Raw genomic sequence first — 22,805 nt, 5'->3', positions numbered from 1 at the left:
GTGTTTGTGGAGTGTTTGTGGATTAATGGATTAAATGCATGCTACCGTAAGAACTAAGGTTCATCATTTATTTGGTTTTGCACCTAATGGTTGCTGAAGAACTTAACTAAGAATTGTCCATATATGAAGGGTACAGAGAGACTTTTCATAAGAAGAAGAGCAGAAAGAGGAGAATTCTCAGATTCCTCTGTATGGTAATTCTCCAGGACTGGTTCTCTCCCCCCCCCACCCCACTACCACCCCACAAAGGCTGTGCAGTGCAGCTGCTCAAGCGTTTAGAGGGAAAGCTGAGCCCCGCAATACATAGACTACCATGGTCATGTCACCTTGGTTTCTAAAGAAACTCCCCCATTGGGCCTCCTAATAGGTAGTGACAGAATGCTGAAGGATTCTAGAGGACAAGATACTCCTCCATGTAGGCATCACTTAGTAGAATTAAAGTGGCCCTTTCATCTGGCTTCTCTGATCAAGGCCTGAAAATTGTCTCTGGCCACTCGTGAAGATGCTAATTACCCTATTGCTGAAAAGAATGCTGACATCCCACTGACAGGCTAGCTTCATGGCAGACATCTTTGTCTAAATGATTTGTCCTTATATGAAGAAGACCACCACTTTCCAGCTAAAGATTCTCCCAACAATAATCAAGCTTTGTCTTCTCCCTTTTAGGCTCAGTATCGGCTTAGAGTGAATAAATATAAGTGGGACGGGATTAATTATCCCTCTTTTGCTATCTCCTGTCTTCAGAGACTCAATGAAAATAGGTGGTATCTACTCAAAGTGTAGCCCTGAGCTACAAAACAAGTATTTAAAAACACTTTCCAAATAATTGCTTTGAAGAAAATAGTCATTTATTGTCAAAGCATCCAACATACCTGGATAATCTATAAAGTTTAATAAATCTTTCCAGGGATAAAAGAAACACATAACTATTCAGACTCCATTTCACTGGCACAAAATTACACTTTGTATTAAAAGGAAATACATATTTACATAATGATGACATTCTTCATTGAAGTCCATAATCATTTCATGATACATGCACTTCCCCCTGGAAACTTAAATTGAATGGTGACCCCTTTTTATTTATTTTATTTTTTTGTAAGAACACAAACTGTCATCAAGAAATGCAGAAAGCATCTCACCCTCCTCCTTTACTTTATATCTAAAATAAATTTTGCCCTTACATATAATTATTACATCTAAACCGTAAGTGCTTAATAATTTAAGTAGAAACGTATGACAAATGCATCAATATGTTGCAATATATGACATTTTTAAAAATGTACCTTTGTTTTTGGAAAGTGAAAATGCGTGCATTCAAAAGAAAACCCCTCGAACAACCCACCCAATCAAAAATCCACCATCCTGTCTTGTATGCGTGCGTGTGTGTGCGTGCGTGCGTGTGTGTGTCTGCGTGTATAATGCAGGTCTCGGGTAAACAGGTCAATGAGAAGGTTGGGGTGGCACGTGTATGTGTGTGTGTGTGTTTCTGTCTTTGGGTGCAATGTTTCAGGTCACAAGGAGGTGGTGGATGTCCTCGCGTGTTTTTCCTGTAGGTGGCTTGACTGTGACTGTGCGCGCGTGGAAAGCTAGGGTCCTTTCCGTGTCAATTATGCGAGGTCATGTGCCTGGAGAGGTGGTGGCGCTCCCTGAAGGACTCATTGCAAATGGGGCACTTGAGTTTCTCCTCCCGCCGCCGCTTCACCAAGGGCTCCATCGCGTACTCCTTTTTGTGATGCGACCGCATGTGGTACACCAGGTCGGAGGTCATGCGGAAGGAGGCATTGCACTTGGCACACCAGTTCTGCGCGGGCAGACACAGCGAGGTGAAGGAAGGCGGCAGCAGCGTGAGCGCCGAGGGCAGCTGTAACTGCAGGGGCCCCGCGGCCGCCGCGGCCGCCGCCGCGGCGGCAGCGGAGCTCTTGGGCCAGAAGGCGGTGGCGTAGAGGAAGGGGTTCTGTTTGGGCAGGCCGCCGCCGCCACCGCTCGGCAGGGCCCCGCAACCTCCGTTCAGGTCCGCGGCCCCCTGGAGCTTCACGGCCAGAGGGTCGGAGGCGGCGGGGTAGAGTCTGGTGGGGCCCACGCCGTCGCCGGGGTGGCACGGCTCGAGCGCGCTCAGCTTCTGGCCCAGCACCAGCGGGGACAGCTGGGAGAAGGAGCGCGCCGGCTGCGAGAAGGCGCTCTTGCGCTCGTCCGACGCGGCGCCCTGGCCGCCGCCCGCTCCGCCGGAGGCCCCGGCGCCCGCGCCGCCGCCCGCCCCGTTGCCGCCCGCGCCGCCCAGCTGCGGCACCGAGGTGAAGGCGCTGCCCCGCGCCGGGCTGCCGCCCTCCAGCCGGCCGGGCAGCGGGCCCCCAGGCCGCGGGGCCAGCAGCTTGTCGGCGCCTGCCGGCGAAGCGGCCACGGGCGTGGAGGAGCCGCCGCCGCCGCCGCCCGCGTCCTGGTCTTCGGCGGCCGCGCCCCCGCCGTCGGCGGCCGCGTCCTCCTGCAGACCCGCCGCTCGGGCCGCCTTCTTCACCTCCACGAAGGCGCTGCGCTTGGCCTCGCCCGTCTCGGGGCTGGGCGGCGCGAAGAGGCGGCCGTTCTCTTCCAGGCTGAAGTAGCTGCCCGAGGCGCGGTACTGCTGCGGGGTGCACACCAAGTCCTCCTTGGAGGCGGGCAGGGGCCGCTCGGCGAAGCGGCCCCGGCCCCCCGCCAGCCCCACTCCGCCGCCCCCCTCCGCCGCCTCCTCCGGGAATTTCCTCTTCCCCTTGCCGCCGCCTGTGGCGTTGCCGTCGGGACTCAGCTCCGCCTCCTGGTGGCCGCCGCCGCCGCCGCCGCCGCCGCCGCCGCCGAGGCCCCGGACGGGGGAGCAGCTGTTGCCTCCCCCCGAGTTTTCGAGCTCCCGGGCCAGGTTGTGAAAGTCCGTGGAGGGCTTGGCGCCGCCGCCGCCGCCTGCCGCGGGCTGGTTACTGCCCTCGGGGGAGGGGGCCGGGTAGTGGTGGATAGGTCCGGCTTTGCCGAACTTGGGGCCCGGGCCCAAGGGCGCTTCCTGTTGCTGCGGCTGCTGGTCTTTGCCACCGCCCCCGCCCCCGTGATCCTTGGTCCCCACGCCGCCGCCTTGCTCTTCTTGGGGGCTGGCATCAGCGCTGTGAAGTCTCTTGGGGCAGCGGAAGCGCAGATGCGCCACATAGGGGAACTCAAACTGGAAACGTTGGCTGCATTCCAGGCATGTGTAAGGGGACGACCCTGCTTAGTGAGAAAACACCACACACACGCACGCACACACACACACACACACGTGCGCGCGCGCACACACACAGGCACACCACAGGATTACTAAGCATCGTCTCCAGACCAGTTTGCCATCACCCTTTTCACAAATCCACCTTCATCTCTCAGGACCTGAGTGCCTGAGAAAAGAGTATCCTGTCCGACCTGATCTAACTTTCCCTCCTGATTTGGGGCGCGGGGGAGGAGTGCAGTCATCAAACCTAGTGTCCCCGATTCATCGTCACCTATCTGTCCCAGCTCGAAGTTTCCCTGCCCAGACGCCCTAAGAGAGGAAAGACGCCAGTGCGCCCGAGGGAGCCCCCGCCTCTCCCTGCGTCTTCCCCGCTAGCGAAGGTCCCCGTCGCAGGTCGCGAGCCAACCTACCATTCATTTTGCTGTGGGATCTAGAGGGGCAGAGCAAGAGTAACTCAGTCAGTTCTTTCCCGTACCAAACTAGTAACTCCTCGTCTTTGGCAATCCTGCGGAGAGAGCGGTAAAACAGCTGTCCGTTTTTTATATAGGCTTCAAGGTTCTGTTCCTCTTTATCTCTGGCTGATTGGACGAGACGCAGCCACATGAGACCTTCCGAAGAACCATTTGCTGCTGAGGTGTCTACCTACAGTTTGGAAAAAAGAAAGAATACAAGGAGGTAGGGGATGGGGGTGGGGGGTGGGGGAGACTCCTGTGAGAGAATGAAGCCAGAGGAACCGGACCATTTCCTCTATGTTATTCTTTTCCAGAGAATTATCTGAGCTCAAGCTTAACCAAGACCCAGGCCGGCACCCATCTTCGTTTTTGTAACCAGGAGGCAAGATAACGGTCATTTGAAACACTGTATCAATCATATAGATGAAACTGTAGTTTTCATATATTGGTGAGGAAATTTTTCCTTACAATTTAAATTAGTATTAACCTCTTGAGAATGCACTTCTCAATTATCTCACATTACACAAGTGTAAGGGATTTTGTCTGTTTCTGGAAGTTAAAAAAGCAAGTTTAGATCTTAGAAATTATTCTGTGGCATTGATTCATCCTCCTAATTTTGCCTTAAACAATTAATAGTTCTTCTTTGGAAAGAAAGAATGAGAGAGGAATTATATCTTGAAACTCATACAAATTTAATGCTGTTTTATTGTTAAGCCATTAACATCTTTATTAAATACAAATTCTCGGTATTAGCTAGCTTACTAGAAAGAGTAACATTTAGGAGAAAACTAGGCCTCCTAGGTTGGAACACAAATGTAGCCAATGCTTATAATAAAAGAACTTACAGAGAGTAGTTATTATGCAAACAGCTTCAACCCTGGTTGAAATCTGCCCCAAAGTTAAGAAAGTTGTGTTTATCACCAGGAAAGCCTAGGACTGAGGCAGCAATTTAGATATACCTGGTACTCCGAATCGAATTTTTGTCATTTATTCCAGAAATAAGTTGCCAATAATTTGAGTTTGTTTTTCTGTTTTTAATGTTTTGATCTGTTAAATAGGATGTCTCACATTATTTCACTTTCTACATTCAGAACCTATCTCAGATTGTCATTTGAATGATTCTTAGTCAGTTTTCAACAAGGCATTACCCTCATACCCTGTGCACCACTGGCCAAGACTTACCCGGAAGATATAGGGGACTGTTCTCTTGTCTGTGGACTTGAGCGCAATGAAAGCTATGCTGTCATACAGGGAAGTATGGCTCAGGATGCAGGGACCGAATATAGCATTCTCAGGGATGTCGCAGGTGGTGTAAACGCTGGTAAAAATATCTGTTAGACATTGCTGGACAGCCTTGGCATCTCCATCCCAGATGCCCCGCTGGATGCCTGAATCCTCCATCACTGGAGACAGATACACAGGACAAGGAAACAATTTATATTATTCCTTTTGCCTCTATGAATCCAGGCAGAACATTTCAACTCTTAGACAAAATTTTCTTGAATTTGCCTGATTTTTGCATAGCCTTTATTTCCAAAATAAAGCCAGTGGCAGATTAAGTCTGGAGCATTTTGAAAATGACAACTTAGGAGTACTTTCCTCTCCTTCCCACCCCTCACTCGCTTTTTAAAATAATTGGAAGAGTGGGAGCTCAGAGTGCACTGCTCTCCAGAAGGAAAACAGGGCTAGGAAAGAGAGATCGGGTTTTTGCATCAGCTTGGGGGAGGATGGGCCAGGATTTGGGACCAGATTGGGGAGAACAATAGGATTTTTTCTTTTTTCTTTCTTTCTTTTTTTTTTTTTTTCTTTCTTTCTTTTTTTTTTTTTTTTTTACTAGCATATAGTTTCCTGACTGAAAATAACTTTCAACCCTTGGGAGAAAGCTCTTCTCCTCTCCTCTTGTTTATTGAACTGAGTGGCCAGGAGTTGATTTGTTTTGTTTTGTTTTGTTTTTCTTCCAAAGAGGGGAGCAGCCTTAGTGAGCAAGCAGAGACAGCCGAGCATGGCGAATGGATTTCAAGTGGAGTGTCTGGGCCACTGATTCTGTGTCAGCTAACCTTTCTCTGCAGCCTACAAGAGGGGACGTATGTCTGCTCATTACCATAATCCAACACTGTCCCTCCGAGGCTTTAATTAAAAGCAGCAAGCAGAGGTAATTATTTTTTTCTCGACATGCTTATTTATGGATGAGGGTGAATCCCAGTTACCTTGTTATACAAGGGGGTGGATTGAGTTGCATGTACCTCATGAAGTAGCAGGTACAGGGCAGGCCTGACGTGTCCCCTGGTTGAAATACTGTGTGTGCAGTGACTGGTGAATTCTCTCTTCCCCAGATATGACCCTGTCTGGGCAAGAGGGGGCAGCCCCACTTGTGTAGACCTCTGTGGGCTCTCCGACTAATCCACAGCAATTCAGAGAGTAATGCCCTGATGGAGGGCTCTGTATTAAACTGTCATAAAGAGACATTTTCCTTCCTTGGCCACGGGACACCCTTCCAAAACTTGTCATTTTTAAACAAAAACAAAACAGGAATTTAAATTTTAAACTGGCCTTGAACTAACTGCCTTCTTAACTCTGACTGATTAAAAGACTCCCCCAAGTTGGTTTTTCCCTAACAACGTCGAGATAGGCAATAATTTATGTATGCTTTGTATAATTTAAGAAGCAGGAAAGAGTAGACCTAATTCTTTTCCTGAGTAGCTGTTCATTATGGAATAATATTAGTAATGTCCATTTTTATCCTAATGTCTATTAACCAATTAATCTTGCAAATGTGATTACAAAGTAGAGCTTTTTTTTTTTCCTTTCCAGCTAACAGAGCATGAAACTTTGGTCAGCCTTTTTTTCCATTCACTCCGCTACATCCGGCAAATGTCAAGTATTGGGCTGTATCTGCCAGACAGAAATAAGAGAAAATATCCATAAAGTAGAAACTTACTTTATCACAGCATCTATCTCTGGGCATCTTTTACCCCACACACGTAGCCTTTCTGACCTCTAACTGCAAATTTAAATACGTTAAAAAATAAAAAGCCTTCAGAACCCCTCATCTCCTTTTCAACGGAATCCTATTCTCTCCTTTTCAGTTTCCTCAATTCAGCGTTTTATGCCTCAATTTCTCTCCTCCTTTTAAAAGTCTCTTTCACACAAGCGTTTCATTGTGCCGGGAGGTCGCCCCGTCACTTCGGGCAACAGCAGGGACGCAATCATTAAAATGCAGTTCTACCTAACAATATGGTGAAAAGATCCTCGCTACGCCGCGCTAATAGGGGTTCGCGTCGCCGCGGCGGCCGCCACGAGCCTCGAGCCGGCCACAATAACCGCTGGGCGAGAGCCCGGGCTCGCCGGCCGGCGTGCGGTCGCCCGTGCACCCAGCCGCTCGGAGCTCCGCTGCCGGCTCCAGGCCCCGCGCTCAGCGTCCGGGGGGGAGGGTCCTCCCCAGAGCCCGCGGGGCTCGCGGAGCGCCCGCGGCTGCCGCCGGCCGCTCGCCCTCCCGATAGGCAGGCATTGTCTGGCGGCCGCGCGTTCCCCAGTCGCTCGCTTCTCCCGCAAAGTGCTCCCCACCCGCTCCTCCCTTTGTATAACCGTATTGCCGGGAGAGATCCCTTCTCTTCTGGTAGATGACGAGCCGGACGGCAAAATTTTCCACTCTCCCCTAGCAAACCTGCCTTCCTCCCCATCCCCCTCCCATATCAAAGCACGGACACTTACCAGGAATAAGGTCAGGAACGAATCGCCCAAATAAGGCCACCTGGAACCGGGAGAGGCAATCGAGTGCTTCTTTTGCCTATTGTATCAGTGCATTTCCATGTCAAGAGGTGTTGATATTGCTGTCTCGTAGGCTGTACCTAAAGAGAGGAGAGAGAGAGAGAGAGAGAGAGAGAGAGAGGGAGAGAGAGGGAGAGAGAGAGCGAGAGGGAGAGAGAGAGAGAGATGGAGAGATGGGGTGAAAGAGATGAGGAGAGAGTAAGAGGGGTGAGAGCGAGAGCGAGACAGCGAGAGCGCGCGGAGAGAGTTGTACAGATGGACCCGATGCAGTGACTGACTGGCACGCAGACACACACTTTTTGTTTGCTGCACATAATCTGCCCAATGACGCGTGACAGCCCACGTCCCCTCCCTTTAACTCTTTGCTGGGCTGGGCGCTCCCTCCGGCGCCGCCTGCCTCGAAGCGGTCTCTCTGGCCTGCCTGCGCCCCGCAGGTCCTGAGCTCCCCAAGTGGCAAAGCCTCTCTGGGCGAAGCCTGGCCCGCATCCTCCTAAAGCTTCGGCCCTCTGGGACTGTGAGGAGGGGGAAATCAGTGTCGAGGTCAGAAAGGGGAGTACCAAAAGACCTGGAGCGGGCCTTTCTCCGTTTCTCTTGGCACTTGGGGAACCTCTGGCAGAGAGCTGGCCACCCAGCGCGCGCACGGACCCCGCGCGCCTTTCCCGAGTCTGAGTTTGGCGAAGGGGAGGAGGGTTGCGGATTAGCCCCGCGGGATTCTCTGGCCACTGAGCCACCGCTGATTTGCGCAGCTAGTTGCCTGGGGGTGATAAAACGGCGCCAGCTCTCCCTTGGAGCGCTCACCCTACCATGCCCTTCCGAGCAAGATTCAGAAAGGATGCGCTTTGGTGAGAACTTGGCTCTGTCTCCCCCAGGGTCCAGAGATGGGGTGAGGATGCTGGAGCGCGGACGCCACCAGATCGCAGCAGGGGACTTACTGGGGTCTTCTGGTCCCAGAACTCGAGTACCCGGGCGGGGGGAGAGGTGAGGGGGAGAAGGGTGGGAAGAATCCAGGTTACTAGGCTCAAGCAGTCCCAGCTCTTCCGCTGCCTGGCGAGCTCTTCGTTGTCCCCGAGGGGGTCCCATGTTGGGGGCGGCCCGTGTTCTAAGACCTCGGAGGGGGGTAGTCAAAGTAAAAATTATTACCGAGATGGGCTCCGGAGAGAGCAATTCACGTGCAGCCGGTGATGGAAGAGCGGATGGGGTTGCCGCGGCCGTCTCGGGAGCCTCGTTTGTGCGCTAAGCCACTTAGAGGCGCTGGCTTGCCCCTTTAGTGCAGCAGCTGAAGCTAATGACTTGAGGACTTTAACAGCCTGAAAGTTGACTCCTTCCACAGGGGCCGCAACACATTTTCGCTGGGGGATCTCAGGGTTCTCTTTCACCTTTCAACTACCAAATCCTAAGGGAAGAAAGACCTTTAGTGTATAGACAGCTCCACTCTCTCAGCCCCACCCACAACACCACCGCTTTGAAGGGGGGCAGTATGTTAGCTTTAGGATGAATCAGATTGTGTAGCCGGCTTAAGTGGAGGGAACAGAACCACGACTTAGGAAGGACACAGCCTCGGTTTTTTTTTTTTTTTTTTTTTTTTTTTTAATCCAGGCTGCAATAAGGTAAGTGGTTTGGGGGTTGGCAGAGCGTACCTTAAAAGGAAAGGGTGCATACAGTGTTTGACCCCCTCTCAACTTCGAGACCTCCCTCTGGCTCCCAGTGGGACAGTGAAGAACGTGCCCTTCCTCGCCGCACCCGCAGTCCAAGGAGGCCAGGGAAGGTTTTTGCCGAGGAGAAATAAAAATGTGGGAGTAATTTCCGACTACGTGAGTTCTCTTCTTAATGTCTATCTCCCCCCTACCCACCCACCACCATTTCCACCCAGTCTTGGTTAGCCCCCTTCCTCCCCCCTCCCCCCCAGACACAAGTTCCAAGTTCTTGTGATCAGACCGGGCGCCTGCCTCGGTGTAAACTGGGACTCCGGCAAAGAAGGGTTGCAAAAGCCCTATATATTAGGCAAAACCCTATACATTAGGGAGGATGAGGGGAATTTCCAGGTTAGCTACTGAGTTTCAAAGCTTCTTAAACGGGAATTGTCTTTTATCTTAACCTATCATTTCTTTTATGCATGTATGAACACTTTTAAACATTGTGGTAAAGGGCAACTCTGACCAAAGCTCAATGTTGAGGGCTTTCACAAGTCCATATAAAAGAATCTGAGTGTTTTAGCCACTAGTTGTCTTATGACTGGACGCTTCATTCATATATCCTTTCTCTCTCTCTCTCTCTCTCTCTCTCTCCCTCTCTCTCTCTGTGTGTGTGTGTGTCAAGAAAGCATCTCTCCTTCCCCTATCACTTGTTTTAAAAAAGGGTGGAAGAATTAGAAATGTCAAAAAAATGCCTCAAACATCTGGAAGAAAACCTGCAGGGATGAAGAATAGTGGCCAGACACTTAAGTGAATTCAGAGAAAAAAAGGAAAAAGAAAGGGCAGGAGAGGCACAGATGTTAACAACAGCAAGTTAAGATAAAGAAGTAGCCAAAAGACAGTTGTGGTCTCTTAGAGAGGTGTTCCAGCCTGACAAAGTGACAGAGTGTGTGTGTGTGTGTGTGTGTGTGTGTGTGTGCAGTGCCCAAGACCCTTATTCCATTACACTGTTGATCAGAACACTCCTTAGAACCTCCTTTTGCTGTTATGCAGAGAACAGAAAGTGTTCCTTTCCCAGGAAGAGTCATCTCTCCATTCAATTCCATTAAAAAAATTCTCCTACATATTGTAAATATAAAAGCATCCACTTCAGTGTGTGGGCACTTAGATAACCTTAAACTCTAAGTGGAAAACATTTTTCTTTCTGCTGGCCTTTCTTTTCTTAAATATACAGGACACTTAGACTATGTCTCCTCTGAAGTTCTGAAACCTAAACTCCAGTTTGTATAAAAATTAAAAAAAAAAAATGCTTCTGACACTTAAGTTGGGTGTGGGGAGCTTGACTGTCCAAATCCCAAGCTAGAAAATAGCTAAGATTCTATATATCAGTGAGGGGAGAGATGTATTGAGAATCTGATACTTGTTCATCAGATACTTGTTCTCAATTCCACTTTTCTGACCCCTAATTAAGATTTCCCTACTGATTTCAAATTAAAATCCCCAAATAAAAGAATTTCTAACATTCTATGAATCCAACCAACTCTCTATCTTATGTATTGAATGACTGCTATAGCAAAAAACAACTATGGGCAAGATTAAGCTCAGCATTCCTACTTTGAGGGTTTTCCAGTATTTTAAGTGGTGCACATTTTGCCTGGTAATATAAATGGTCTTAATGACAATTATTAATAGGATGTAAAGAAAATGTAGAAATTACTTTTATTTCCCTAGAAATTTATGGGCTAAAATGGTGCATAAACTACTTTGAAATCACTCTGCGTTATTACTTCCTGGAATTCACTGATACTAAATGAAGGATTGAGGCATTTATTCAGTTGCAAACAGTATTATAAAAATGCATCTCAGTCAATAGTTTGATCTAATTCACATGGAACAATGGGTTTATATTTGGAGCTCTTTTCCCTGGGATTTTATTTCCAATTAAATAATTAGAGAGACAACAATGAAGAGTGAAGGTATGTTCACCTTGCTCTGCCTTAGCAAGGCTTCCTGCAATTATGGTATACACACACACACACACACACACACACACACGTAGACAACTGCAGTATTGTTTTGGAAGAGAAGGCTGGAGAGATGTTGATGAATGATTCCGGAGGTGGTGCCTTTTATGAACTAAGTGAGAGGGTGGAGAAAGTGTAAGAAAAGAAATCTGATTCTTAGAGAGTATTAGAATGGAAATGCCCTTTCTCCTCCCAGGGTAGAGAAATGGGGCCCCAAAATACCTCAACTTCAGTTGATAGGAGGCTGGTGAAGTCTCCAAGAATAACTCACTCAGGAAGATTATTACCCTTTAAGAATGAAAGCACATTATTTTGCTTTCTCTCTTCCTTTCCAAGTCCTGGTCCACCCCCCTCTAATCCTATTTCCAAAGCACTACACCAGCAAGTCTCAGTTGCCAAAAAAAGAAAAAAAAAAAAGCAATTCATGGTGAGAGGGAAAATGCACTGGGAGACAAGAGGATGGTCAATGAAACAGACTGTGGAGACTATTTCCAACACTTACTAATTTCACACAGGGAAGTCTCTGGATGGGGCTATGAGTGTTGGGGGGAGGTACAGAATGGAACTTCATGGAGGGGTATTGCATTGCACAGCCTTATCTTGGAGAATAAGAAATGTTCTAAGGGATAACTCAGAGACAAGAAGAGGCAGACTTGCTGACTGGGTAAAAGTTTACAGGGATGGGGGGCACTTTGTTTTGTATAAGTGTACATGGCAATCTTAGTTTGGGTCTATTCCTTGCCTAAGTACTATAGGTGGTTCATCAGGGATAAAGGAGTGAATGTTTGCCAGGCTGGTCCAGGGATAGCCAGACTCTCAAAGGATGGATAATTCTGTAGCCTGGGAGGAGGGACTCCATTCTCTCAAGTTCAGAGATCATTACTCCTGACTCACATTTTTCTTGCTTCATCCTGTTTCTCAATAAATGTAGTTGTTTTTTAATGCTGGTGCTCTACTACAACTATTCTCATTATGATTATAACCTACCTTTCTCAAGCTTATAACTCTGAGGGATCTCAAGTTCCCCTTCCCCTTCTTTTGGGAGTTCAGCTGTGAGCTGGATAGTCTTTGAGGACTTTGTGTAATTCATTTCCTCTCCTGGATCTGAGTCCTAGTTAACTGGCTTACTAGCTTCTGAGTATGACTTTTAGCAGGGCTGGCAAACTGAGGTAATATTGGAGACAACTACCACAAATCTGAAATCAGTGCCTCATGCTCACCTGTGTGACTGTGACCTGTGAACCAAATCCAATATCCAGCATCTGACCCGTTAGGTTCTCCCAGCTTTTATGCCACTCCCCATATAATATCTAGAGAGCTGGCAAGGACTATCCCAGTTTTGTCAAATCTGTAGGTTACAATGTCCTTCCTAGACTCAGACACCACAGTGCTTGAATAGGTCTCAGCAGGAGGAGAAGGGTGGACAGAAGGAACTATAAGTAGGGCCACAGTCACCACTCCAAGCTTCCTCACTCCCTGATCCCAGCTTTCCAGGAGACTGGGGACCAAGGGCTGTGGAGCAGTCTCAAATGGGAGAGAGCATCAGATTTTAAGAAGACTGACTCTAGGCCTTAGGAATGTCACCACGTTGAGAGGTCCTACATCAAATTTCTTTACACAGCCAGGAGAAGGGACATTATCCCAACACTCAGTACTTGAATCTCACCTCTTTATCTCTCTATTTTAGGCTGTGTATGATTCCTGAGTTAAAAAGACAGGTGCTGATTGACTTACACTGGGTTAATACTAGGAGAAATACCTAGCATCTGATCCCAGCTAGTTCTCTGAGGTATGGACTTTGATTTTAAATTGGGCTGCTGGGGGATGAGCAGCATAAACATTCCTCTCTTGGGAAGAGGGTCTAGGAAGAATGCACACATGCCCAGGACTTTCTAGCTTGGAATCTGTCCATGGCATACTTTCCTGAAGGCTAAAGAGAGAGGCAGACATCTGATTTTCTCTGAGGAAAAGGGAGGCAAATAAAGGGGAAAAAACTGAAAAAGATTTGGGGGAATAGATATCAGTCAGTAACCACACAGCACCAAATCATATTGCTTTGCTAGAGCCTTGGAAATATAGTTTGATTTCTTCACAAACTATGCTCTCATACCTAAACTGCTCCCCTGGTCATATAACATATTGGACTGTTTGAGTGAAAACCATCTTTCGTGATTTTGATTCAAGCATCATAGGCACTTAAAAACTCCCAATGTAAGTCTTTCTTCAATTCTAATACTTGGAGAAGTGGTATCTCAGAGAATTCAAAGATCAACTTGCCACAAACAGCAGTAACTGCATGACTACTATAAACAATACTGTAGATACATTACCAAATATTAGAAATAACATGCAAGGAGATTGAAAGTTATATTTGTTCTCTTGCTGATCGAAAGGCCAGTTCCCAGATTGATTTGATAGTCTTCTGGTAATATAATATAAACATAACCAAGATATAATTCATAACCTCTTCTAAAGTTTTGAGGAAAATTCATATTTTAAAAATAAATAATATCCAGAAATATCAAATAAATTATTCACAAAATCCTAAGAAAAATAAACATATTGACTATAAAGACCTGGATGTTGAGGTTTCCCAAAGGCCTAGAATTCAGTTTAGGTCTGAACAATTTTTATATCTAATCAGATATGGTTCTCTAGCATGTGTGTGTGTGTGTGTGTGTGCGTGTGTGTGTGTGTGTGTGTGTGTGTGTTTAAGCTGGTTGGGAGTGAATATTGTTGAGGGTAGCAATTAAAAAAAAACATTCAGGACTATCATTTTTCTTGGCTCCAAGTTCACAAAGTAGGCGGTGCTCCTTGTATGTTTTCACGTAGGATAGTTCTGGAGAAGATAGTTTGTGTGAAGTCATATAGAAGAGCAATTGTTCCGGGAGAAGCCAAATTGAATAGAGTTCTAAAGAATAGATTTCCCACGTATGGTTTTAGTACCTAGTACCTTGTGTGTGTGATCAGGTGCCTCATAGCATTATCTACACTGCAGAATCAGTTTACCTGGGGTTCTAGGAAGTTAATGTCTCAGACAAGTGGGGATCATCTGAATGTGTGAAAATATCTTGGGGAAAGTCAATGTACTGAGAGTGTGGCTGGTTCCATGCTTTATGCCTAATACACGCAGACAATTTCTGATGTCTGGAGTCCCTGGTGTCCATGTCTTAGTAAAGAGCACAGCGACAAAGCTGAGTGCAGAGAAGGCCAATGACAGACATGGGGTTCGGTGTGGGCTAACAAGGTCACCCTGGGAGAGACTCAGGAGATTACCCTGACAGTATCATGAAGGGAAGACACGGCTCCCACTATGTTTGGGATGAGTCACCAAAGAGTATGGAGCCTCACACTAGACAGGACCTGAACAGAACAAGACTTGCCACCTTCAACAGGGGATCTCTCTTTTAGAAGCAGCTCACGTAAACCATGAACGTGAGGGAGGGGGTGGGAGGGAGAAGAGGCCACGAGGTGAGCTGGGTGTGCTCCAGACACGCCCTGGACAGAGCAGGGAGGAAGCGCCATGTTTTCCATAGTCTCCAGTCTCCTGCTGTCTCCCAGGAATTATTGCCAACCCTTGTCTCCTGCTAGGCGCCACTTGCCTCGCAGAAAGGCGTCCTGCGGGCTGGGCGTGAGGGAACAGCAATGCTCTTTTTACCACCACCCTCCTCCCAGCCCGCTTCGCACGTGCTCTGGTAGGCAGTGTTCACCGCCCCCCCCCCCCCCCATGCACCCACCCCCTTTCCAGAGGCACGGGTCTGCATTCTTATCTCATATATGCAGGGCTGCCGGTGACCTCTCTCAGCCTTGGTTTTCCTCCTCAGCAAACTAGATCTGCAAAGAGCTGCCTCCTGGGTCGCGGTGAGGACAGAAAACCAGGGCGAACGACTTTTGGAAAGCCAGTTTCTGAGCAGATGGTAAGGGATAACTTCCAAGAGCCGGGGTTAGTTTCATTTCAGTCTTGGACATCCCAGAGAGGTCGCAATACCTTTATTAGGGAGCATTCTTTTGACTCACAAGTCTGGAGAACTGACCCAAGAAGGACCAACAACTCAGGTTCAGGCCCCAGCTCCACCAGGGGAGCTAAACTCTCTGGGTTCGAATCCTGGCCCCTGACCCCGGGCAGATAATTTAACCGGTCTGTGCTTCAGGCCTCCATCTGAGAACCGAGAGTGGTAAAGGAAATTCTATTCATAAAGTTATTGAGAGGGGTGAGGTGATACTTAGCAAGTGCGGAGAACAACACCTGGCACATATTAAATACTTAATTCAGTGCGGGCTATTGCCACTGTTAGTAACACTGCCTGCGTTTCCTTTTTAAAAAATTTGGGACTTGTGCACCCGCTTTCAAAGCCACTCAGCGAAGGCTACAGGAATTCTCGAAGTTTCTAGGGAACCCGGAAGGAGGTACTGGAAGATAGAGGCAGGAAGAATCTGTTCAGGTATTCAGGGATCGCTTCTACTGAAGGAAGGGCCCGAATGTTCCAAGCAGGGGCGGCAGGCAATCCCCATTCCCTCCTCCCCTTTGCGGAAGAGGCAGCACTTTTGTGCCAGGAGGCTGATTAGACTTCCATCCCTCAGTCGTCAGGGGGTCCTTTCGTTAGAACTGGTAGCGGCGCCGCGTTAGAAACGCAGGGATGTGAGGGCAGCAAAGGCTGAGGCAGTTCGACCCCGCACGGAGGACACGGGATGCCTCGCGGGTTAACTCAAGAGCTGCAGCCAGAAAGCCAAGGTGTGGGTGGGCAGAGAAGCCCGGGGCACCACGCCGCCGGTCTGATCGGGGCCCAGGGCCTCTGAGCGACGCTGCCCCTTCTCTGCCTCGAAGGGCGGAGGCTCAGCAGCGGGCGAGCTCTGGAGCGTGCAGGGCAGCCGCGGCCCTCCCCTCCACACCCAAGTCTGGGGAGCGAGGTGGGCCGCTGCCCGGGGGACTTCGAGCACAGCGAGTTCTCTCACTCCCACTGCCTCTGGCCCCGCCCCGGACGCCCGCACGCGGGCTGCGCGCGGAGCATTATGGGCCGCAAGGCCGACGGAGCCCCTGTCGGGGCCGGGGCTGCGGTGCTGAGCTTTCTCCCCGGGCCGCCCGCCGCTTTCGCGCAGCCGCGGCCCGGAGCAGGCGCGTTGTTCGCCCCCACGCCTGTAGCCTCGAGCTCTGGGAAGTCTCCCGCCCAGGCAGGGGCCCGGTGACAGAGGTCAGTTGTGGGCTCCTTATTGCTCTTTCTTGTGAAGGATCCCACGGGTGGTGGTTAAGAGCTCCAAATTTGGCTTCCTAAACGTTTCTATTAGGAATCTACTAGCTCTGTGTCTTTGAGCGAATCGCCTAACCTCTCTGAATTTGAGTGCCCGCATTTGTAAAATAGCAAAAACAACATTTATCTCACAGGGCGGCAAGAGGAAGCCGGGGTTCAGATCCCAGCTGGACTTCTTGCTCGGGCTAGTTAGCCTCTCTGTGCGTCTGTTTCCTGTGAAGGAAGGGGAGCTGTGAACTAGAGAGAATAGCGTTTGACTCAGAGGATTATAATTAAATGTGATAAGCCTGGCAGAGCATTCGGCCTAGCATGCAGCAAGAGCCCAAACAGTTAATTACTTAAAGTATCTCAGTGCTTGCCACTTTGAAACCTAGATAAATGTAATTTTTAAATCTTGCTTTTCCTGCTTCACTTCCCTCATTTTCAGAGAGAAACAGTGCACAAAGGTGTGCGTGGGTATTTGGGGTGATAGTACCCACAGAATTGGGAAGAATTAGCTTGTGGCCGAAAGTTAGATGACACTTCCGGAAGCTGCATGCCTTTCCTTCCTCCTAGCTTCTCCTCTTCAGTTTCTAGGGACAAGGTAAAATAATAGGAAAGGCAGAGAAAAGGAGCTTGGAACATGAAAGATTCTCAACAAACGTTTCTTGAGTAGAAAATGTCGTTTCAAATGTTAAGAAGATAAGGGGTCTGATGTGGAATGGGAGGCCCACGATTGGATGTGGCTTCCATGTCTCTGTGCCCAACTGCCAGTAGGCAAGTTGGGAGCATTTCTGTCTTTAGTCGTGGCCCCTGGGAGGGGGAGACCTAAAGGAGGGGTAGAAGAGAGGGTGGCACTGCTCTAGGAAACAGGTTTGGGGGGGCAAGAGGAGTAAAGGTGCAGCCTACTGCATACGGAGAAGGGCTGCATTCCTGCAACAGAGAGAGCATACCTGACTCAAGAGAGGTAAAACTCAGGTGAGGGGAAGAAAAGAGAAAAGATGCAAGGGTCAGTCATCCTGGGGTGCGTTAGACCTTCAGCAGAGTGTTGGAATCTCTATATTCCCCAAAGCTTGAAAATTCGATGAGGAGCCCCAAAACTGTCATTCCCAGACATCCCTTAATCATCATCGCAGCTCAGACCCTTTCAGAGTGGAGGAGCATACCTACATCACCATATGCCTCATCAGGGCCCCACTCCTTCAATACCAGTGACCTCCTCTGATTTTTCGGATGGGAGCATTTACATCCTTTTTTGTTCCCTATAGAGAATAGGATAATGGAGGATGATGTTTTACCCAGGAACTAACAGGACGTCCGGGAAAACCTGGCCCCAGACAGCGTTCAAGACCATTCCCTTCTGCTTTTTTCCTGAGGGCAGAGAATGCTGATGCAGCAACAGTCACCTAAGGTATTTCATAACCTTCTGCCTCTTAGTCTCCTCTCCTCTCAGACTAAGAAGTGATGTTAGCGGAAAAGAGAATACAATAAAATAAAGCCAATTCCTCAGTGTTTTGACCCCCCCTCCCACCACCAGCAAAGGAGACAACTGGTGAGAAGGAGCCACAACTTGGAAAAGATTTATTTTTCCTGGCCATAAATCTCACCCCCTTGTTCCTCTGCCCAGCGAAGCATGATAAAGTCCTTTTCCATAAAGTATTCAGTATTAGAGCCACAAAGCTCCCCCAATCAGTAGCCATCTGCTTCTACCATAACTGCTGCTCCCGAAGCAGGGAAAGCAGCAGCAGAGAAAGGGCACCACTGTTAGGCTGCTGGACAAATGAGGAGACTGAATAGCTTTGGTTTTCCTTGTGTATCTGTATCTATAGAGACAGGAGAAGAAAGGCCGCATTATATTGATACAACAATTGTAAAACAAAACACGGAAGAGGCATCTAAAGGGCAGTATCGCATGCATCAGGGGTCCCCAGATAAAAGGGGAGCTAACAGATTTATAGAAACCTTTAATTGGTTTTCAATTGAAAGCTAAAGAGGCTGGGGCGAAGCTGTGAAGAGTGGCAAAGTGCCCTCCTTCAGCCGTCTGGGAGGCGTGATCGATTTCACGGAGGGAGAAAAGAATAAGGAACCGTCCTGCGCCTCTGCGAGAGCAGGGAGCCACGCCGTGTTACAAGCTTTTCTCTTTGGCTAGGGAGTTATGATATGATCATAAGAACAGAGTCTCTCAGTCTCTCTTTTTCTTCCCCCCACCCCTCCCTTCCACCTTCCCTTCCTCTCACTTTCTCTCAGACTGGCAGACAAGTGGAGAGGGAAGGAAAGGATGCACAAGTAAATCTATTGATCTTCAGAAGAAATAGATCCCAGCCTAAAAACACCCAGCTTTAAATCTGTTCATCTGCCAGGAGGGAGGCCCCTTTGACAGGAATAGGAATCCCACCCTCACCCCACCCAAATCCTCTCCTCTCTCTTTTTCTAGACTCAAACAGGAAAAGCAAAAAATCTCAGGAGACTCTCCACTGCGGTAGTACAGTGAGAAGTCTTTGCTTGTGCCCACTGGGGTTATTTCAGAGCAGACGCTCCACTCAGCCCGCCACGAGCGCCTTAACCCCTTCCGGCGCAGCCCATCGCGGCTCCAACCGGGCTCGGTTGGCAGTGCCCCACCCACACAGTACCCCCCACCCAACCGTCTGTCCATCCTTCTGTCCCTACGGCTGATTTATTGACCCTGACCCTCCGTTATCTTCTTCGATTTCCTAATTAATCGCAGATAAAAGGCAATGGTGCAAATTACAATGATGAAGGGCTGGAAGATGGTTTTGATCAAAATGGGAGAAGGGAGATATGATTAATTGGACGTGAGAATGAAATCTCAAGTGCGAGGAACAGGCCTCAGGGGGTCAAACCCTGACCCCTGAATGTTGTGGGTGAGCCCTTCTGCCTGCTTTAGCGCCTTCATGAGGAGGTAGTCCCTCAGATTAGGTCACTTGGGTCCCAAGCCTGTGGAGGAGAGAGAACTGGGGTTCCTCTGGGGCTTCCAAACTCTCTAGGTGCCTGCTGCCCAACCCACTCTCCCCGCTCCCCGGACATACTCTGCTTCTGCCTCTGCAGAATTTCGGGATCCCTGGCCAGTGATTCCACTGTCCAACAGGTACGCCTTTTGGCTGAAGTGCACCCCGTTATTGCATAAATGCCTGGCAAGTCTCTCACAGTTTTCCTGTCTTTGAACATTCCTCTAGTGAGTGGGGCTAACTCTTTGTGAAACTGCAGGAAAACAAGTCTAGTAGGTCAGAGATTGTATTTGTTCGTGTAAGGGATTAATAGAGCCCCTTTCTGATGCTGCTTTCCAGAATTACATTCGGGATTAAAAAGCAGACACGGCACGGGCACACATTTTGCATTCACTGGTGGTTGTGATTAATGTTTCCGAGGGGATTTGTGCTGGGAGCTTACGGAACGTGCTCTCGGGGGTCTAATGCCCATCGGCCGCGGCGCCGGGGTGAGAGGAGGGTCTGCGGGCACGCGCCAGAGCACGGGGGATTAGAGAGGACCTCAGATGGGCACAGACGCCCGGTGCGGTGGCCTTTTAGTGCCGCCCCGGCACCCGGCAAAACTGCTTAGGAGGAGGAAGCTGTGAGAACTGTCCCGGGGGGGGGCGGACTTGGGGTTTTTAGGGATATGTGTAAAGGGAAGATGCCCTCGAGTGGCCTGACTTTGGGGTGGGAGAAAGGGGCTCAGTACCAAGCCTCTGAACTTCATACATCCGTCCTGTGAGAGGAGTTCGTTCCCCACTCCCGGTTCAGGGGAAGCGCTGCTCCCGGACGCGTCACTCACCGGCAAATAAAGAGTCGCCCGGCCCTGGCCCGTGAGAGAATGACCTCAACCCCTGCCGCCAGTCTCAGGGCTGCTGTGTCGGGCACTCAGAGGAGCATCTGTGGAGAGGAGCGGGAGTCTAGGCTTGAAATGCATCCCCTTCCCCAGCATCCCCCAGCGGGCAGCCAAACCCTTCCCCGAGCGTGTGCAGGGACGAAGGAAGGAGAGGAAAGTTCCAGAATGGAAGGAGGGACACGGAGGGTAGGAACGGAACCTGGCAGGCAAAGTAAAAAGAGAAGCAAATGGGAAGCGAGAGAGGGTGGTAGGAAGAAGAGGAGAAAATGGGGAAGGGGGCGGCCGCAGCTGCTGGACAGTACCGCTCTCCGGCAGAAGGGGGCAGTCCGCCCGCCGAGACAGCCTCCCACTGGGCTGCGGCGGGATCCCCAGCAAAGCCGCCCTCCAGCCCCGGCTCAGGGGAGTTGGGCGCCCCCTCCTGGCAGCTGCACGGTCGCTCCCCGCGGTCTTGCGGGTGCTCCGGTCCAGCTACTGCTCGGCCAGGACTGGGAGGTGGTGCGAGGAGGAAGGCCAGGGACGGAGGGTGGGTGTGAGGGCGCCACGAGAGTGGCCCGGCTTTCCCGTATTTTCCTGCCCCCTCCGCCGCGGCTTCCTCACCTGGGGCCTGCAAAGCTGCTTCCCCGTGAGCGCGGCTCCCGCGTGCCCCTCCGCGGCGGGGCTCCCGTCCCAATCAGAGCCAGTGCAGGAGCCTGCCGTCCTCTCAAAGCAGTCCATCCTGGTCTCTGCCGCAGCAGCTGGGAGGGAGGGAGGGAGCGACCGCCGGCTGCTGCTGGGCGGCGTCTGGGGGCCTCGAGCCCGACGCGAGGAGCCGCCATCTGGAGCCTCGGCAGCGGGAGGGGAGGGGTGCGGGTGCGAGGGAAGGGGCCTAGCGGCCAGGACTCGGGCCGAGGCGGGCAAAGGACGGGAGTCTGCGGCGCGGGAGCGGCCCGAGTGCTTGCGTGTGTGGCGGAGAAGGAGAGAGGGGTTTGGCCCTTGGGGAGGAGGAGCAGAGGCCTGCCCCTGTCAAGGCCCCCGAATTTCGAGGCGGTTTCGATTGGCAGGTCTAGCGAAAGAGCGGGGGACCCAGTAGGCAGTTCCTCCGATCCCCGTTCCAGCCGTTTCCCCCGGGACGGGAGTGTGGAGAGCTGGGCGGGGTGGGGGCGGGTGGTGTGGGGAGCCAAAACACACCCGCTGTCCGTCAGAAGTGTTTTTCTCATTTCCCTTCCCTCCCACTTTGTTCATCCCACTTCAGGAAACATTCCTCTCCAACGGCGTGGATTTTTGGACACCTACACATTGAGACAACTACTTAGCCAGGACGTGGGATAGTCACTGATAGGATATCACCCTTGGGGACAAATACACTCTAGTTTCCAGTGGACGGTGGAAGAGGAAGGGGATGAGGTGAAGAAAACTCTTCTTGGACATTTAGCATAGGGAAGGAGAGAATGGGGGAGGGGTAGGAAGTGTGGTTCCTCCCCTTTCATTTCAGATCCTTCCAGTGTTTTTATATCTTTAACTTAAAATTCCCGAGTTTGAATGGGAGAGGCGAGCAAACTCAAGGAAGGAAAAAGGTGTGATGAGTATAGGAGAGAGCCAAGGGATCTGTTCAGGGAACTCCAGCTCTCCAGAGATGCCCTCAGCCATAGGTTTTAGCCTAGTGTAAGGGGAGCTGATTGGGTACATCTGCTGTGGCGGGAGATCTGAATTAAAAAAAAAAAAAAAAAAGACTCCATGGCATTAAAACATTAAAATATACTCCCCTCCCCCAGCTGTCTCCTGTCCGGCAGAATGGCATTATGTAAAAGATCTGGCATGTCACCCAGTGGCACATCTGGTAGGTGTAGATGGCATTCATTAGCACAGGGCTTCTACTCTGCAGCATGCCAAAGCCCTGACAGAGATACCCGCTGCCAATCATTCATTCGCTGCCAATCCCTGAGCGCGGCCGGGCGGGATGGCTCCCTTCCACCCTGGCACCAGGACTAAAGGAAACAATGTGTTGAGATATGAAGAGATGAAAGCGGAGCTGAGGATGCAAGGCACCCAACAGATGTATCCCGTGAGGAGATAACGGTGCGAAGAGTCATTTAGCAAGGAAGCATATGCAGGATCTCAGGAGGGAGGCTCGGGCAGGGGTCCGCCTGACTAGGACTGAGCGGAGGGAGGGGCCGGGGAACCCCTTCAGAAACCTCAAAGTTGAAGTTTCTTCTCTGAATACAAAGACCATCCCCCAACCCTAACTGTAAGACCCTCTCCCCATCCTGTGTGTACTCTGTTCATCTAACCAGCTCTGAAAAGATGAACTCAGTCAGTCCTCCCTAAGGCTTTTGGTTACAACATAAAGAGAACCTTTAAAACCTGCTGTTTTTAATGTTGCACCATTCTCTTTGCCTTGTAATTTGAGAGGGGAGGGAAGCTGTCAGGCTCTCTACTGAATTTTAAAACATATAGTGTGTTGGGGGGCACCTGGGTGGCTCAGTCGGTTAAGGGTCTGACTTCAGGTCATGTCTCTCAGTTTGTGAGTTTAAGCCCCACGTTGGGCTTTGGGCTGACAGCTCGGAGCCAGGAGCCTGCTTCAGATTCTGCGTCTCCCTCTCTCTCTGCCCCTCCCCCATTCTCTCTCTCTCTCTCTCTCTCTCTCTCAAAAAACAAATAAA

The 22,805-nt window shown here is 50.1% G+C and overlaps 2 protein-coding genes and 2 long non-coding RNA genes across 6 annotated transcripts; 2 read left to right on the top strand and 2 right to left on the bottom strand.

Annotated features, from left to right (window-relative positions):
• Nucleotides 1–830: 830 nt before the first annotated feature.
• Nucleotides 831–9,255, bottom strand: PRDM8 (PR/SET domain 8). Of its 3 annotated transcripts, XM_078445988.2 has the most exons (5): nt 9,081–9,255; nt 7,387–8,836; nt 4,858–5,078; nt 3,634–3,865; nt 831–3,228 (listed from the first exon to the last, which is right to left on the bottom strand). In XM_078445988.2, the coding sequence occupies exons 3-5, from the start codon at nt 5,074–5,076 to the stop codon at nt 1,607–1,609; spliced, it is 2,073 nt and encodes a 690-aa protein (XP_078302114.2). In that variant the 5' UTR covers nt 5,077–5,078; nt 7,387–8,836; nt 9,081–9,255; the 3' UTR covers nt 831–1,606. The 3 variants fall into 3 exon arrangements, with proteins under 3 accessions (XP_078302114.2, XP_060510774.3, XP_060510775.3); XM_060654791.3 differs by lacking the exons at nt 7,387–8,836; nt 9,081–9,255 and adding an exon at nt 6,614–6,800; XM_060654792.3 differs by lacking the exons at nt 7,387–8,836; nt 9,081–9,255 and adding an exon at nt 6,614–6,800 and having other exon boundaries at nt 831–3,225.
• On the top strand, nt 1,922–6,724 carry LOC144616166 (uncharacterized). Its single transcript, XR_013555226.2, has 5 exons — nt 1,922–2,014; nt 3,771–3,898; nt 3,990–4,123; nt 5,639–5,827; nt 6,487–6,724. It is a non-coding gene; the product is annotated as an uncharacterized LOC144616166 (long non-coding RNA).
• Nucleotides 9,256–15,962: 6,707 nt separating the features above from the next.
• Nucleotides 15,963–21,878, top strand: LOC144616167 (uncharacterized). The gene is made up of 3 exons (XR_013555231.2): nt 15,963–16,287; nt 17,592–17,734; nt 21,398–21,878. It is a non-coding gene; the product is annotated as an uncharacterized LOC144616167 (long non-coding RNA).
• LOC144616000 (uncharacterized) lies at nt 17,888–21,362 on the bottom strand. The gene is made up of 3 exons (XM_078445091.2): nt 20,764–21,362; nt 20,113–20,210; nt 17,888–18,146 (listed from the first exon to the last, which is right to left on the bottom strand). The coding sequence occupies exons 1-2, from the start codon at nt 21,360–21,362 to the stop codon at nt 20,177–20,179; spliced, it is 633 nt and encodes a 210-aa protein (XP_078301217.1). The 3' UTR covers nt 17,888–18,146; nt 20,113–20,176.
• Nucleotides 21,879–22,805: the final 927 nt, after the last annotated feature.

Source organism: Panthera onca, chromosome B1 (genome assembly GCF_046562875.1).
Source record: "Panthera onca isolate mPanOnc1 chromosome B1, mPanOnc1 haplotype 2, whole genome shotgun sequence".
Taxonomy (NCBI): domain Eukaryota; kingdom Metazoa; phylum Chordata; class Mammalia; order Carnivora; family Felidae; genus Panthera; species Panthera onca.
Note: the sequence above shows the minus strand (reverse complement) of the source record. Positions and strands in the feature narration are given on the sequence as shown.

What these genes read in the sequence shown, in the direction of transcription:
- LOC144616000 (XM_078445091.2), bottom strand. Translation starts at nt 21,362, where the DNA reads ATGAGAAAAACACTTCTGACGGACAGCGGGTGTGTTTTGGCTCCCCAC. An exon ending in AGCAGCTTTGCAGGCCCCAG is followed by an intron (nt 20,211 to 20,763) that starts GTGAGGAAGCCG and finishes TCCTCTCCACAG; the next exon opens with ATGCTCCTCTGAGTGCCCGA.
- PRDM8 (XM_060654791.3), bottom strand. An exon ending in CAGTCCCCTATATCTTCCGG is followed by an intron (nt 3,866 to 4,857) that starts GTAAGTCTTGGC and finishes TCCAAACTGTAG; the next exon opens with GTAGACACCTCAGCAGCAAA. An exon ending in ATCCCACAGCAAAATGAATG is followed by an intron (nt 3,229 to 3,633) that starts GTAGGTTGGCTC and finishes TTTCTCACTAAG; the next exon opens with CAGGGTCGTCCCCTTACACA.